The sequence below is a fragment of the Vombatus ursinus genome, unplaced genomic scaffold (assembly GCF_900497805.2).
Source record: "Vombatus ursinus unplaced genomic scaffold, bare-nosed wombat genome assembly UNPS02009062.1, whole genome shotgun sequence".
In the NCBI taxonomy this organism is placed as follows: Eukaryota; Metazoa; Chordata; class Mammalia; order Diprotodontia; family Vombatidae; genus Vombatus; species Vombatus ursinus.
In genome coordinates, this window is record NW_020948840.1 from 2,961,882 (window position 1) to 2,979,968 (window position 18,087).

The 18,087-nt window shown below is 36.7% G+C and overlaps 2 protein-coding genes across 2 annotated transcripts; one reads left to right on the forward strand and one right to left on the reverse strand.

The window, feature by feature from the left end:
* Positions 1–202: 202 nt before the first annotated feature.
* Positions 203–1,147, forward strand: LOC114034614 (olfactory receptor 2AG1-like). The gene has a single exon (XM_027850351.1). It carries the CDS (start codon positions 203–205, stop codon positions 1,145–1,147), a length of 945 nt encoding a protein of 314 aa, XP_027706152.1.
* A 4,885-nt stretch (positions 1,148–6,032) lies between these two features.
* On the reverse strand, positions 6,033–6,977 carry LOC114034728 (olfactory receptor 2AG1-like). Its single transcript, XM_027850512.1, has one exon. The coding sequence runs from the start codon at positions 6,975–6,977 to the stop codon at positions 6,033–6,035; it is 945 nt and encodes a 314-aa protein (XP_027706313.1).
* Between the last annotated feature and the right edge of the window lie 11,110 nt (positions 6,978–18,087).

An 18,087-nucleotide genomic window follows, 5' to 3' on the forward strand; every position in this document is an offset into this window, starting at 1 on the left:
GAGGAAATACTTTTATCAGAAAGTAAGCTCAATAATTGTTTCCATGAATCCAGTTGGCCAATGGGAAGGCTCTCACCTTATTGACTTGCCACCTACTAGACTTCTCATGGCCTGTAACATCACACATTTATAGTATTCCTGGATTTATTGGTTCTTTGTACTCATTTCTCTGTTTTGATCCAGGAAAAAAAGAGCCTGTGCAATGGAGCTCTGGAACAACACTTTGGAGAACAGTTTCTTCCTCATTGGAATTCTCCAGTCCAGTAAGTATCCTGGACTGGTTTGTGCCACAATCACATTCCTCTACCTGGTGGCTGTGACCAGCAATGGCCTCCTGCTCCTGTTGATTGCTTTGGACAAGCAGCTCCATGTACCTATGTACTTCTTGCTCAGCCAGCTCTCACTTATGGATCTGCTCTTTACAACTGTCGTTTCCCCCAAAACAGTTGTGGATTACTTGCATGGACAGAGCATCATCTCTTTTTCAGGCTGTGGATTTCAGATATTTCTGATACTGATAATTGGAGGTGCTGAAGATATCCTGTTAGCCTTCATGGCTTATGACCGTTATGTAGCCATTCAACATCCCCTAAAGTATATGGTCTTCATGAGACCAAAAGTTTGCTGGTCCATGGTGGCCACATCCTGGCTCTTGGCATCCATGAATGCCCTTGTGCACACCATATACACTATGCACTTCCCCTTCTGTGGAACCCGAGAGATAAGCCACCTGCTCTGTGAGATCCCTCCTTTGCTGAAGCTGGCATGTGCTGATACCACAAAGTACCAGTTCATGGTATACACAATGGGTGTGGCATTCCTCATCATCCCCCTCTCTGCTATCATTACCTCCTATATTCTAGTTTTGACTATTGTGTTCCACATGTCCTCAGCACAGGGGAGACAGAAAGCTCTCTTTACTTGCTCATCCCATCTGACAGTGGTCGGGCTCTACTATGGAGCTGTTGTGTTGATGTATGTCCTGCCCAGTGCTTACCACAGCCCTCAGCAGGACAATATCATCTCTGTGTTCTATACCATTGTTACTCCAGCCCTGAACCCCCTGATCTATAGCCTGAGGAACAAGGACGTACTGGGAGCCCTGAAGAAGTTGCTAGAGAAAGGCCCTTTAGGTCAAGAATTGTAGAACCTTACAGGTCTTTGCTTGATCTTCCAGCTGAGAGGTAGTAGCTAGCAAATTCCCACTTGTCTGGAATGTCTCATCAGCATCATAATCAAATTTCCCCTTTTATTCTTCCTTTAACACTACTGTATTGTATACTTGAGGTCATTCGGGATGTGAGAGGCATTTACAGAAGGGATAACATGAGGAAAATTCTAGAGGGGTAAAAAATATTTACTTCATTACTTCCTGGTAATAATTGTGCCCAGGTAACAAAACTCACACTTCATAATGTATTCTATAATTTTTTTTTTTAAGGAATAGTAGTCAAAATTAGCAGCCTATAGCTTGGGAAATAGACTTTTCCAATTTTGAAAACTAACATAAAATTTGACCCTCTCCAGTCTTGGGACACTTCTCTCAATCTTCATGATTTTCAAAGACCACAAATAATAGTTCAACAGTCATCTATGTGAACAGCATATCCTGTATAATAATTTCTCCCACAAGTCCATTCAGCCTCTACTTGAAAATGTCAAGGAAGTATAAATTCACTATTTCCAGGGGAAATTCACTTTTGGCCATATGTTAATGAGTTTTTACTTTTATCAAGTAAAGTTGAGGGTCACACCATTGAGCAATAGAGAACAGTGTATTGGGCATAAACAGGAAGCTCCATGCTAGAAATGGAGAACTATTCAGAAGACAGAGTGTAAAAGGTGCTATAAGGAGGAAAAAATATGGGTAGTCACAAAGTGACAGCAAGGAATAACCTGTAGACATTGCTGCACTGATGTCTATGCAATGTCAAGAAATTTAAAAAACAAGCAAAGAAACAATTAAACCTTCTGCCCAAGATTTACAGAAGAATTAAAAATAAGTTGGTTACTTTCCTACATCAATGAGAATACAGACCTGTCAAAGTATAAAAATAGAGGTAGGCCTAGATAATTGCTTGAGTGAGATTTAGGAGTTGGGGTTAGGAGGGAAAGTTAGATGCCTGAGATCATTATGGGAATTGGAAGGATGTACTGTTCATATTCAGCAAATAGAACTTCCTGAATTTCTTGGAGAAGTTTGTATTTAGCTGTGCTATACACTGTAAAAATCCTTCCCATAGCTGCTAATGGGTGTTAAGTGGATCCATAAAGTAGTTTTAAAGAATCCAAGTCTCACTTTTTTGTTATTCCTGACTTTGTAATACCACTATATTGTATAGCCTGGAGCAAGTTTCCCTGCTAGGTCAAACCTGTTGCATCTCCCCTCTTAGAAGGTCGGTAGAATGTCCTTCAGGGACAATCACAGGACCATTGGATCTGGAATCAAGATATCCTGAGTTAGAATCCAACCTTAGACACAAACTAGTTGTTTGACTTTGGGAAAGTCACTTAATTCTCCTTATCTATAGAATGGGAATAACAGAAGCATTTACATTGCTGGGTTGTGAGGACTAAATAATAAATGTAAAGCACTTTGAAAACCTGAAAGCACTATATAAATGCCAGCTATGATAATAATAACAAGATTATTATATTTGATATTATTGTTGGTATTATCTTCTTCAAAGACATAAGCTTCATCTGCCTAGCATAAAACAAATTACCTGTTAATGAATCAATGAAAGTAGCTCAAAGCAGATTGGACAGGAGTTGGGGAAGGGATTGATAACATAAAGTATTTCCTTAAAATCACAAACCTGTGCCAGTAGCTTTCATTGAAGAGATTCTCAGTGCTCTTCTTTTTCCTCTGTTTTTCTTTTTAAATATTTCCTTCATTTATTCTTTTTTTAAAGAAATGTTTTCTTATTTTTAAAAATTTATTATTATTATTTTTTTTGGTGAGGCAATTGGGGTTAAGTGACTTGCCCAGGGTCACACAGCTAGTAAATGTTATGTGTCTGAGGCCATATTTGAACTCAGGTCCTCCTGACTTCAGGGATGGTGCTCTATCCACTGTGCCACCTAGCTGCCCTCCTTCATTTATTGTTTCAAAGCTCTCCATTTACCCTAATAAGTTGAAGATCAGAGAGGCAGTCCTTCAATACTTTCACTTTGAGGGTTGGGGGGAAGTATACTGCATTCTTTATACATGTTGTTTTTTTTCTCAACTTTGGAAGAAGTACAAATTAGTGCAATGGGCATTCCCCCAAGCTCTATGCTGGACAGCACTTTTCCTTTTATTTTTATATTATCTCAATTTTGGGCCTCATCAAGTCACATGGGTTCAAAATAATATCGCTGGGGGCAGCTAAGTGGTGCAGTGGGTAGAGCACTGGCCCTGGAGTCAGAAGGACCTGAGTTCAAATCTGGCCTCAGACACTTACTAGCTGTGTAACCCTGGGCAAGTCACTCACCCTAATTGCCTAGCAAAAATAAACAAAACAAAAAACAAAATAACATCTCTGTGCAGATGATTCTCAGATCTATATATCTATCCCTATCCTTTTTTAAAGTTCCAATCTCCCCTTACCAGCAGCTTTTGAATAACTTAGGTTGGATGTACCATAGTCTTCTTAAAATCAACATGTCCAAAACAGAACTCATTATCTTTCTCCCTAAAAACCTTCCCTTTTTTCCAACTGCTGAAGAAACTATTATCATCCCTGTCTCCCAAGTTCCCAACCTCAGTGTCATTCTAGACACCATATATATCCAATCTTTCATCTAAGCTTGTGTTTTTTTACTTTCTCATCCCCCATATATGTTCCTTTACTACCTCCCACACTGCTAACATCATTATAATACAGGCATACCTCAGAAATATTGCAGGTTCAGCTGCAGACCAGCACAATAAAGCAAATATCTCAACAAAGAGAGTCACATGAATTTTTTGGATTCCTAATGCATTTAAGAAAACCTTAACACCAGGTTGGTTGCAAGGCAATGGATTTTTCAACCATAGGAATTCTAAAAGATCTTTTATTAAGTTACAGATGGTTTTAAATTTGTTTAGTTGAGGGAACTATACAGCATGAAACAGCAATATCATTTAGTGAATAGGTCATTTTGACTATTTTAAATACCCAAATTAACTACAATGAGCATATGAAAGAAGAAGCTATCTACACCTAGAGAAAGAACTGATAAATAGAAGTATGTATAGAATCATTTTACATGTATATGTATGAGTGTGCATACACACACATATATAAAAGGTGTATGTCTAATGGTAGCCATCTTTAGGGTGGGGGTGGAGGGAAGAAAAAAATTTACATGATAGTTTTATTACATATTTAAATGAAATAACAACTTGTACATAACAGATTTGCAGTTTCATGTGCAATAATATTTTAATTATGCTAAGTTATGGAAATGCTTATTTTATCCCATAAATTAAAAATAAAATAAATTAAAATTCCACCCAAAAAAGAAACGTGAAGTGATTTGGCCAAGGTCACAAAAGTATCAAATGTCAGGTCTTGGAATTCAGGTCTTTTTAATACAACTCAGATATTATTTCTATTATACTATGCACATCTCAATAGCTTCACCCCCCCAAAAAAAAGTTAGACACTAAACCTCAAAGGTTCATAGATTTACAATTGAAAAGAATGGTAGAAGTCTTCTGATATTTCCCATTTCTGATATTTCCCAATTTAAGTGGCTTGTTGAAGGTCATAAGGTAGTAGTAGAGGGTACCAGTAGTACCTCTGGTGTAAGGGCTTGCTGAGCCCTTTTGAGGGCTGTTCATCTACTTTTGCTGTCCACCTGGTACTCAACTCTTATCTTTTACTTCAAGAAGTTGTAACATGAGCAGAAGCCACACCCAAGTAAACCATCTCAGCAGACAAGTAAACCAGGTTGAGGCTAACCAATGGACCCCTATGAAGACTTCTCCCAGTGGAATGAGTGGATGAGGATAATCTGTTCCAAAAGCCACAAAGGCAGCTAAAATAGGTAGTCTGAAGTGTTTAGTTTGGTTAGACGTCGAAAACACCAAGGCTGTACACTGCATCTCAGACCATCACTAGTCATCCTGACTTTTGTCTTGCCACTGGACTTTAATGATTCTGAAAGAGAGAATGAGGTTGAGGACTTTGTGCAATTCTCTCTCACTTAAAACCAATTCACAAGCAAGACAAGACATCACCCCGTGATGTCATAGGTCCTCTTTGAAAATGAAAGACTAACAAAAGCAAAGTGGTTATTTAAAGTTTGGTGGAGGAGATTTTTGATTCCCTAAAAGAAATTTGGTAAGGTACTTTCTCAATTATTGGAAAAAATTGTGAAGAAGAAACATCAATTTCCATTTTAAAAGCTTGGTGTCACTTGGTGATTTATAAATTTGCTGCTGGTAACTTTAGTTATTTTGTGACTGGGATAAATTTGTTGGAGTTGAATGAGGAAATGGCAAAAGACTGAACATACATGAGCATTATAGTCTTATAGCAGATAACTGACAAAGTGAAGTGGGTGACATCAGTGAAAAAGACAGTGCACTACCCAGCATTTGTGGGATAGTAGAGATGAAGAAGTCATAGAAAAGCATAGTAGCTCAGAAGGAGGACAAATAGATAATAGCTAGTATGAAGTCTTCTATGAATCCATCACATGCTTCTTTTAGGCCAGTTTGAAGAAGGAAGAAACAGCACAGAAAATGTAGTTGAAGACATTGTTGCCACAGAAAGTGACAGGTAAGATGTAGTTGACCTTGATTACAACAATAGAGAAACCATATACTCAAGGGCTGGCAGTCAACTGGATACAGAGCATCATGGTCTCGATGACAGGTCAGTAGATTGAGAATTAAGCTACCAAGCACCAAAAATGAATGAAAGTAACATCTAAATTAATATACAAATTTAATGCTATGGCAAAGTGTCAACAGCATACTTTACTGAACTAAAAGCAATAATAACAAAATTCTATTTAGAATTTTAGAACAAAGTCTTCTTCAGGTTTCTCAGGTACTAAAATCTCTGTCCTGAGGGGCCTTTCCCTATAACCTTCTTCAGGGCCCCCAGCACATCTTTGTTCCTCAGGCTGTAGATTAGGGGATTCAGGGCTGGAGTGACAATGGTGTAGAACAATGAGACAATATTGTCTTGCTGAGGGCTGTGGTAGGCACTGGGCAGGACATACATGACCATGGCAGCTCCATAGTACAGCCCAACAACTGTCAGGTGGGATGAACAGGTAAAGAGAGCTTTCTGTCTTCCCTGTGCTGAGGGCATGTGGAACACAGCAGACAAGACTAATGTATAGGAGGCAAAGATGGCAGAGAGGGGCATCAGGAGGAAGGTCACACCTGTCGTGTACAAAATGAACTTGTACTGTGAAGTGTCAGCACATGCCAGCTTCAGCAGTGGAGGGATCTCACAGAGCAGATGGTGAATCTCTTGGTTTCTACAGAAAGGGAAGTGCATGGTGTAGATGGTGTGTATAAGGGCATTCAGTGATGCCAAAAGCCAAGATGTGGCCACCATGGACCAGCAAACCTTTGGTTTCATAATTACCATATAGTTCAAGGGATGTCGAATGGCCACATAGCGGTCATATGCCATGAAAGCTAACAGAATATCTTCTGCACTCCCAAGTGTCAGTGCCAGGAACATCTGAAGCCCACAGCCTGTAAAGGAGATGGTGTTTTGTTCACTTAGGTAATCTACCAATGTTTTGGGGGCAACAACTGATGTGAAGAGCAAATCCAGAAGTGAGAGCTGGCTGAGCATGAAGTACATGGGCACATGGAGCCGGGTGTCCATGGCAATCAACAACAGCAAGAGACCATTACTGGCGATGGCCACCAGATAAAGAAATATGATCATGACACAGATGAGTTCATGGAATCTACTATCCTGGAGAATTCCAATGGGGAAAAAACTGTTTATCAAGGTCATGTTCCAGAGTTCCATTCCACAGATTCCTCAATTTCCTGTAACCAGAAGCTCAGTGGATTTGTATCCCAAATGATTCAGGAGTATTCTAAATCTGTGATGCTAGAATACATTGAGAGTTTCTTACTTTAAAGTCAGTGAGTTGAAAAATATCCTATTGTACCCAGACACCTATCTCACAGACAATACTGGGTTAGCCTTATTATTCTCCTTCCACTCAGATAATAGAGCTGATGTGCTTATAAATATGCTGAACTTCTGATAATTGACCACTTTAAGAGAGTTTGACAGATGTGGAATATAAAAATGGAAGCTTTTCTGAGTGTAGCTCTGTTAAAAGTTGTTGATATACTTTCCGGAACCCTGACTTCATGTACACAGAAAAGAAGGTGTCTATCTTTTTCCGTTTTAATTTTCTGTGTCTGTTATATTCCTTTCTTATTTAAGGATACATGACCTCATTTTCTTATTCTTAAAAACAAAAAAAAAACCTTACTACATCCTAGTATCTTTCCTAGCTATAGACCTATATCTCTCCTCTATTTCTTAGCTGAAATCATTGAATAAGTTATCTACACTCAGTGCCTCAACTTCCTCTCCTCTGACTCTTTCTAAACTCTCTGCAATATGATTTCTGCCCTTGTCACTCAACTGAAATAGCTGTCTGCAAAGTTATCAAAGTCTAGTGGCCTCTTTCTTAGTCCTCTTCTTTAACCTTTCTACAATATCTTACACTATTGACTACACTCTCCTCCCAGATAATTTCTCCTCTTGTGATTTTTATGACATTGCTTTCTTTTGGTTCTCCTACTAGTCCTAGTATGACTAGGACTTTTTAGTCTTCTATGATAAATCATCATTCATTTCACACTTTCTAATTGTGAGCGTACCTACAGTTCTTCCCTGAACTTTTTCCTCTTTTCAAAGGCTATCTTATCATCCCTTATAGCAATTACCATCTTTGGTTTTCAGATAAAGCCTTAGTCTCCCTTGTGCTCCAGTTCCACACTAAGATTTTCTTGTTGAACATTTCAAATTGAATATCCCATAGACGTCACAAAGTCAGCATTTCCAAAAGAAACCTCTTTATTGTTTTCCCCAAGCCTACCTGTTGTGAACTTCCTATTATCATCTAGAGCTTCACCATCCATCTGAAAGCCAAGTTGGCCATGTTTTGCTCTTCACTCTCACTCACCCCTTATATACAATTAGTTGACCAATTTTGTTGTTATTTCCATAACATTTCTCATATCTGTCTCCTCTCTAATCATATAGCCACCATAAATTTCAAGACCTTTTCATGTATCAGTGGACTATTATGCTAGCTTTCTATATGGTCTCCTACCTAAAGTACTCCCCTATTTTAGTCCATCTTCCACTCAGTCAACAAATACAGATTTGATTATGTCATACTCCTCGCCCATCCCAGTAAGCTCCAGTGGCTTGCTGGTAACTCTGAATTTGACTCTGGCATCCTTTACAACTGGACCTCTTCCTATTTTTCCAGTTATTTTTAACACAATACTCTTCATAGATTCTGTGGTCTAGAGATACTAGTCTCACCATTATTTAAATAGAATTCTCTTTTTTCCTGTCTCTGTCTTTCCACTAACTATCTCCCTTCCCTGAAATGCCTCCTCACCTCTTCCTTTTGCAACCCAGGTTGCAAACACTACTTTTCAAACAATCATTTGTTTGTTTGTTTGTTTTCAAATACTGTTTTCTATGTGAAACTTTTTCTGATCTTACTAGCTGAAAATTTTCTCTCTCCTCAAACTACCTTGAATTAATTTTGCATATATTCTGGACATAATTATACATGTATATGTTGTCTGCCAAATCTAGCCCACAGGCCTGCTTTTGTTAAGTCAAGCTAAGAATGGTTTTTACATTTTAAAATGAATTTTTATTGCATTTAAACATAAAATTTTTTTTAGCTCACGGAAGGGCCAGATTTGGCCTCAAGCTTTGGTTTGCTGACTCTTGGATAAATCAAGGGCTAAGGGGGACTAATCATTGTAGGCTAAGTGCAGGTTGTATGGATCCTTTTTCATCAATTGGCCTGTTTACATGTTTGTAACTCTTGTCTAATGCATAATACTTGTTTGCACTGTAATAATTTACATGATTAAATTTGGTTATATAGATACATATAAAAATGTTTTGGTAGTTAGGTAATGATATTCAAAACAATGAATGGCTCAATGAACTAACCACTAATTATATTATAAATATTAAAAAGTCATTATGAGACTGATAGCAGTGAAACAGAACACCAATTTTTGGACTACAGCTAAAGCATTTCTTTAACTAACAACATAGCAAGAAAAAATAAAAGACTATTAACTTGTGCACAAAGGTTTGAATAACTAGAAAATCCACAAAGTATCAATCCAAACAAGTAAAAATAATTGATTTAGAAAATGAAAACCAAAATAAATAAAATTTAAAACATAAGAATATCATACAGAAAAGAAAGAATTGAAATATTTTGTGCAAAGATTTATAAAATTGATAAAATGCTAGCACAAATTTAACAAAAATAGAGGAAAACCAAATTGATAACATAAAAATGAACATGCTGAATGTGTAACAAATAGAGAAGTAAAGAAAGTTATCAGAGATCCATATACCCAATTAAAAGAGCTATAATTTTAATATTTTTATTCAATCCATATTGTTATGTGGCTAAAATAGTTTTCTAATTATTTGAAATTGTCCATATGATAATAGAATGGCATGCAATGGGTATGAGTATATGTCTAATATATACTATTATAGCTACCAACTACAGAATTATGAAGGAGAGTTGGAAGAAAAGGTACCATCAATCAAAGTTCTGATTGAAAAAGAAGATAGATTGATCACATGGCAAGATTGAGGCCTCTATGCTTCCTTCATATTCATATGATATCAAGGGAAAAAAAACAGTTTGTTGACCAGTCTCCTTCTCCCTGTGGTAATTCTATAGAAGGAAATGGTCAATATTCCCACATGAAAGTCAAGCATGTATAGTTTATTGTCTATATAATTGGAAAGAATACTTATATTGATAAATTCTTAGAGTTTGCTGGATACATGAGAATTAAAACTAAAATGGATGAATTAAAAATGTAAAATCCCAAATTAACCAGACAGGAAGAAGAGATCCTCAATAATCCTCCTCATCAAAAAAAATAAAGCAAGTCATAATTTAACTACCAAAGAATGAAGATCCCCAGACCAAATGGATTTGTAATCTTATTAAATATTTAAAAGATAGCTAAGCTCTATGGTTTATAAATGGTTCTTGAAAACATATAGAGAAGGCACTTTACCAAGCTCTGTTTATGAGGTAAAAATCATTCTGATAGCCCAACCAGGGATCAACAAAGCAAATAAAGAGAACACTGTTGTTGACGTTCAGTTATTTCAGTCATGTCCAATTCTTCATGACTCCATTTGGGGTTTTCCTGGCAAAGATACTGGAGTAGTTTGTATTTCCTCCTTTTCATTTTACATAGGTGAGGAAACTGAGGCATACAGTGTTATATGACTTGCCCAGGGTCACACATCAAGTAAGTGAGGCTAGATTTGAACTTAGGTCTTCCTAACACCAGGCCCAAAAATCTATCCCCTGTGGCTTAATATGTGCAAAGAAAATATAGCAAAATGTCCAAAATATTTATTATGATCAATTTGGATTTATATCAGGTTGAAGGATTTATTCAACATCAGTAAAGCAATGGGGGGGGCAGTGTTGCATAGTAGATAAAAGGTCCACCTTGGATTCGAGATAACTTGGATTAATTTCTTTTACACACATTGACTACATAACTGTCAGCAAAGTACTTAATGTCTCAGTTCTCTAGGCAACTAATTAAGATGTGCAAAGCATTGTTATAGGCAGGAAAGATTCAATGAAAGTTAAAGCACCCTTACTGTCATGGAGATTACATTTTAATGAGAGTGACAACAAACAAATAAATATGTATATGCAGGCTGTATTCAAGGTAATTTCTGAGAGAAAGCACTAGAAGTGGAGCAGACTAATAGCAGAGAAGGTGTTAGCTTGATGTGGTAGAAAGGATTTCTTCAGTAGGGTGTTCCCTATACAGGTGAAATCACAATACTAGAGCCAATCTATATCTTATCCTTAATAAAGTAATTAGTGCAATTAATCCTATAGGGAAGAACTTTGTAATTATTTTAGGGACAGTAAATTACAGAGAAAGTTTTAAGTTAAAATAATCAAGATAATAGTTTTAGCAAAATATCGTGTTGTGTAAATTCACAAAATTACTAGAATTTCTGTTGGAAAAACTGAAAGCAGTTTGACAGGAAAATAAGGTTTGCTTAACACTATGCACTTAATGTTGCAACATATTCCAAACAAATAGATGATCTATGTGTCACATTGTTAAAAATGAGAGAAAAATGGAAATAGAGAAGGCATTTTCTAAAGCTTCTTTTAAGCAATTCTGATATCTAAATCACAGTTTTGGTAGGGGAAGAATTCACAATCAGATGAGGTATAAAGGAGATGACAAAATACAAACCAAACTATTTAAGTCATGAAAATTATAAAGCTTTAACACTAACAGACTCACTATAACTGAAATAAGAAGAGAAATTATAGATTTGGGGGTAAAATATTTGCAGCATCTCTGACAGAAGTTTAAAATTCAAACTATATAGGTAATTAACACAAATCTGTATGACAAAAGAACTTACCCCAATAGTGTAGTAGTCAAAGTACATGAACAAATAATTTTCAAAAGAAGGAATAAAAATTATCAACAACCATGTGACAAAGTTATCAATGCAGTAATAATAAAGAAAAGTTTATAAAACAGATTTTGTCCCTTACATAACAAATCAGCAAAATAGTAAAAGATGGAAAAAGTCAGTATTAAAAGAGATGTAGAAATATGTTGCCACTTATTAACTCTGGTAGAGTTTTGAATTGTTCTTACTCTTCTGGAAAAGGTTTTGAAATTATGAGAAAAAAAAGTTACTAAGGTGCCCCTATCCTTTGATTTGATGACATCATTAGTGAGTTTTTACATCAAAGAAGTGACATCAAAGTGATATTTTGTATCCAAGAAATGTCAGAAATGTGTTATGTCCCAAAATATTAATAGAAAACCTATAAGTAGAGAGAAAAATCTGGAGACAATGTATATGTTTAGTGAATGAATAATGGTTAAACTAATTGTGTTATATTAATATACCTGAATTTTATTATGTTATAAAAATGAACATAAAGAATTCAGAGACATAGGAAGATTTAAAGGAATCAGTGCTGAACAAAAAATGCAAAACCAAAGAGAACAGTATACATTGTCTAAAAGAATGTAAATGAAGACATGCCAAAAAGTAACAGGTTTTGGGTAAAGTATAATGATGAATATTGGTTTCAGAGGACTAAGGTTAAAACTTATTTCTTTCCTTTTTTGTTAAGGAATCATGAACTATAAAAACAAAAGGTATATGTATTATCACTGCTATTGGATGGCTTTGTTTAATTTTTTTAATAGGATGTTGCTATGGATGGTTTGTGTGTGTGTGTGTGTGTGTGTGTGTGTGTTAGTGATTTGGAAAATATTGATGTGTCAAAATTAAATGTATAAATAAAAATAAATTAGCACAATCTGAGATCTTGCCCCTACCAATGAATGAGGAAGATAATTATTATCTGAGGAGAGAGAGGTAGGTTTGAAAATTGCAACTTGAATGCATACCTTTTAAAACCTAAGTTCCATGCGTGTCTTCCGACAATGCTCTATAATTTTACATTATCCTCTCTCTGTTAGATAAGGGCTGCAGCAGAGTAGAGGAGGAAGAGTTTTTTATTTTGTTTTGCTTTCCCTTGATAGATCAAAGTATTAAATAGGAACACTTAGGGCACCAATAGAGATCAAGGAGGAGATGGTATATTAATCACATAACCTTTGTCCAAGTATTGTAGGATTGAAGGCTCTTAAAAATGAAAGGAAATGCCTCAGAAAGTAGGTCTAAGAGCAGATAATCAAAGTCACTGAATATTACACCCAGAAGGGATTTTAGGAAAATGAAATATTAAGGTGAACTAGAGGAAAAATGAGAAACAAATAAAATAATAATAATAATAATGAATAAAAGAACACACAAGAGCTTATATTTAATAATAACAATAATAATAGTTAATATTTATGTAGCACTTATTATGTGCCAGATAGTATGCTAAATACTTTACAATTATTATTTGAAAATTAGATTTATTGTGGACTTTGCTACCTATATTTCAACTCCCTTTAGAGATGCATGATGTCATGGACTAAGAAGTAATATAACCATTGCATTCTGTCTTGGTTAGACTACAATCAACCTCTTTATTTTGTGGAAGACAAAACTAAAGCCTAGAGATATGAAATGACTTGCTTGAGGTAATTTGGCCAGTGAGAGACAGTTGATTCCCACAATCCTTGACACCATGAGGTATTTATTTGCATAGTTCTTCAGCCTTCAATATCTTGGAGGCAGCTTGGGGTGGGGATATCAGGAGAGAAGTTGTCACCATTGAGTTCCCACACCTAGGGAATGGTATAGTGCCTGAAGGACAACATTTATTTCTGGTGCTGGTGAAAGAGTGTTGCTAGATCAATGTAGTCTAGAGGATGGGAAACCCAGGGGGAGAGAAACACTGGCTCTTTCCTTAACTGGAAATGAAAAAATTTGGGGAGAGCTTGTGAAGCTAATAGGAAAGTTTCACAGTTTAGGAGTCTCTGGGAATGATGCTAGAAGGTGAAGAAGTCATCATCCAGCTTCTTTCCTTAATCACCTCTCTCCTGGACTATACTACCATTCTTCTTGCTGGTCTCCCTGCCTCACTCTCTCTCCCTTTCCAAGCCATCATTCCTGAGGAATGCCAAAACAATTTCTCCACTATGCAGGGATAACCATATCAGTCCCCCAATCAAAAAATGTTGGTGGTTCTCTGCTGCCTATAGAATAAAATGTGAACTCCTAATCATTTGATTAAGTCCATCCACAATTTGACTTCTACTTCCCTTTGTAACACCTGTTCATATTCTCTCCTTTATAGACAAACTGGATTTCAGTCCAGCCAAACTAATGTCATCCTGTTGTCTTCCACATTCATGAATTTAAATGTGCCACCCACATTTGCTAGAATACATCATTTCCATATCTCCTTCAGTTCAAATACTTTATTTTAGCTTAGTGCCTCCCCTCTGTTGATTACCTCCAATTTATCTGGTATATAATTATTTGTATACAATTATTTCCATGTTGTCTTTCTCATTAGACTGTGAACTCCTTGAGAACAGGCACTTCCTTTTCTTTAATCTTTCCTTGTATCCCCAGAGCTTTACACAGTGCCTGACACATAAGAGGCAGTTAGTAAATACTAGTTGACTAGCTGTTTGACTTTTCCCTTGATATTCAGCTTAGATCTCCAATGTTCCACAGAACTTTCCATGATCTCCCACCCATTGGCAACTGAAAGTAATTTTGCCTTCCACATATTTTTTTTTTTCACGTCACGTTGTCTAGGCCAAGAATCTCCTCCATATATCACCTGACATTTGGTGACCTGACATTTGAGATTTCCAGAGACAGGGGACTCACGATCTCCTGAAACAGTCCTTTTCCTTTTTGTATAGTTACAACTATTAAGCCATTTTTATTTATATTGAACAAAAATCTCCCTAGCTTTTGCTTCCCAGTATTAGTTCTCATTATACTCAACAGAAAAAAGACAAAGTTAATTCTTCTTTGTTGTTCTTCAGAAACCTGACAATTACTCTCATGTTCCCTCAATCCCTCTCTCCAAGCTAAACATTTCCAACTAATCCTCATAGAGCATGGTGTCTAGTCCCCTCACTATCCTGAACCCTCTTCTTTGGACGTGTTTGAATTAGTCACTGTCCTATTCATCCCAAAAATAGTACCCTGAGGTATACAGTATAGTTAACTTTGTTACTTGTGATATTAGTTAGGGTTAATAGTAATTTTCCCTAGTACTTGGATTCTACACTGGTGGTGATAATAATGGTAGTGATGATGTTGAAGGTGAATCATTGGTGGTATGCATTTGAATGAATGTTAAGACTGGAAACCCGGAAAGAGAAAAGTGAGAGTGAAATGAAAGGATATCAAGGGTATAAGTGCCTGGATGTTACTGCTATGTTCTCTATTATTGCTATTTCATTTTAAACTGTTACCTTATCTTGCTATTGTGATTAGAGATTTAGAGGAGCTAAATCAAAGTCATCTAACCCAAGCACTCATATTACAGATGAGAAAGCTGGGTCCCAGAAAGGTTAAACAATTAGCTTAAGGTCACATAGAAGGTGAAGAGGTATCTCGGAATCAGAGGAGACAGAGGACTCTGGTCCAAGTCATGACCCTGACAATTGCTATGTATATAAGAATGGGTAAGTCACCTAAATTTCTTTGTACCTCATTTCCTCTTCTGTAAAATGAGGGTGCTTAATGAAATGATCTCTAAGGTCTATTCCATCTCTAAATCTCTGCTTTTGATGCGGAAGAATCAGGATTCAAAAGCAAGTCCTTGGACTCCAAATCTAATACTTTTGTCCACTGTAGCACTTGGTTTTTGTAGTTTATTGACTTATTCTGTTGCTAAATGGATGAATGTTACTTAAGTTTGGAGACGTGTTTAAGCATTTGCAAATTATTAGGTAACAAGAACAAGTAATCTTATTATGGGATGAAATCTTATATAGACTTTGAAAATGAAATTATTTTTCAAGGCCATATGGAGCATAAATCCTCAATAAGTAACACATTAGATTCTAGGGTAAAGGGAGATAATGGGAAATGATATTTTATATATCATTTCCCTCAAATAGAAGCCACAATGTTTAAAAAAAAGGAGCATAGGTCATTAGAACTATCATTTCTGGAAGAAGGGACATCATCCTAACCAGAACAGATATAATATGAGGTCCATAAAGCCAATACTTGTCATACCCTTTAACTGTGACTGTTCTGAAACCTCTCCCAGAACATGATATAGCCATCATGATAGAATAGAAAGATCATTATCTCTGGAGTAAGAGGATTTGGGTTCAAATCCCATATCTGATAGTTGCCCCTTAAATTCCCTGCATCTCACTTTCTTCATCTGCGAAATGAAAGAGTTGGAGTAGATAATTTCTAGGTGGCTCAATGATAGAGTACAGGGCCTGAAGTTAGGAAGATGAGTTCAAATCTGGCCTCAGACCCTCACCAGCTGTGTGACCCTGGGCAAGTCACCTAATCTCCGTTTGCTTTAATCCACTGGAGAAGAAAATGCCAAAGCATTCCAGTATATTTGATGAGAAAATCTCATGAGGGGGTCACAAGGAGTCAGACACTACTGAACAACAACAGTAAAGGTTCTTTCCAGCTGTGTTTTTCTGTTCCTAATCGCAGACATGTAGCAATGAGTATCTGGAGGGTAGGGAGATTAAGGAGGTAGCCTTTTGCTGATTTCTTTTTTCAGGCAATTGGGGTTAAGTGACTTGCCCAGAGTCACACAGCTAGTAAATATTATGTGTCTGAGGTCAGATTTGAATTCAGGTCTTCCTGACTCCAGGGCCAGTGCTCTATCCACTGCTCCACCTAGCTGCCCCTCTTTTCCTGATTAGAAAAGCTTTTGTCTGACACTCACTTTCTATATATGTCCTGAATGGGGAAGCACCATAAGTTTTATTCATGTAATCAGAAATAAGACACAAAATGAGGGTCTTAATCCTGAAGTCCAGGTAGAAGTGATAGATAGAGATGTGTGTGCTCTTGGTACACCACACAGACAGTAGCAATACTGAGCAAACACTGTTTTCAAAAGGAAAAAGCAAAAGGCCTTTATGTAATCCCATCTTTCTGGTTCACATTTGGCCATTTCCTTATTCTTCAACAGATTTAAATAATGCACACAGATATCAGGTTCTACTAAAGTTAAAAGTCTGTCCAAGATGATTTCAATGGGTAAGGAGTTTATAGTACAGAAAGGATAGTATTAGATTTCAGAAGACTCCTTCTTGAAACCAAGTTTCATCATTAGAGAAGACCTAAAGCCTCGTAGGAGACCAGCTAGCTAAGAGCAGATTTTTCAGACATCTGCAAGGATCATGTACTCATCCTAAGCAACATATTTTCATCAATTATGCTAAGCCACCTCGTGACCTAAGTTAAGGTGAGGTATATTAGCATATGGCTCACTAAAATAGAATAAAAGGAAGCATCCAAAAGTCATGGCAGGGTTAGGAGGACTTACTTCTGCTCCTAGCTCTGACCGATTTGACCAATGAATAATTTGTGTCCTCTATTTTGCCTAAGTTTTCTTCTCATTAATAGAGATATGAATTATATTGAATAATTTTACATTAATCAATCAATAAGCATTTATTAAATGCATGCAACATTCCAGACATTGTGCTAATGACTAGAAAACAGACAAAATAAAACCCTTCTTGCTCTCAAGAAAGTTATAGGTGCCCTGTGTAAGTGGCTACTTATTATCAATTGCTTTTTAAAAAAGCAGTCCTTTCCTTAATTTGAGACAAATATTCAGTTTTATATTCCTGTCCCTCACTTCTGTCTCTACCCCATTCTCTCATTTCCTTACCATAACACACACACACACACACACACACACACACACACACACACACAGAGATATTATTCCCCATAGCTCCTTTAAGCCCAATACAGAGCCCTTCACTTACCCCTGATGGAGAAACAAAATCAGTCCCCAAGCTGCTTGGTTGTTAGTTCAAACCTTGAGAACATCAAACAGATACCTAAGAGGAAAACAGTTTATTTTCCACCAATGATGAGTGGGAGATGGGATTTTTAGGATCTGACAATCAGGGATACATTTATCATTCAGGTGTAATTTGTCTGATTACTACAGTGAACATATATAGGAAGCTGTGGACTCTGAGCCCCTTCTTACCTCCAGGAATGATCATAGGCAGCAGTGGTGCCCTTCCCCCCCTTTTTTTGCTTTATTCCATATGTATCATGAGGGAACTAAATTGGTTTCTCTAGTTTTGTTCCATCTGAGCCAGTCCTTCCACTCAGGCAGTGAGAAAATATCTTAAATTCTTCAGTCTAACAGCTCTGAAAATGGCAA

Bases quoted from the DNA above. Each gene is read 5' to 3' on its own strand.
- LOC114034614 (XM_027850351.1), top strand. From the start codon at position 203: ATGGAGCTCTGGAACAACACTTTGGAGAACAGTTTCTTCCTCATTGGA.
- LOC114034728 (XM_027850512.1), bottom strand. From the start codon at position 6,977: ATGGAACTCTGGAACATGACCTTGATAAACAGTTTTTTCCCCATTGGA.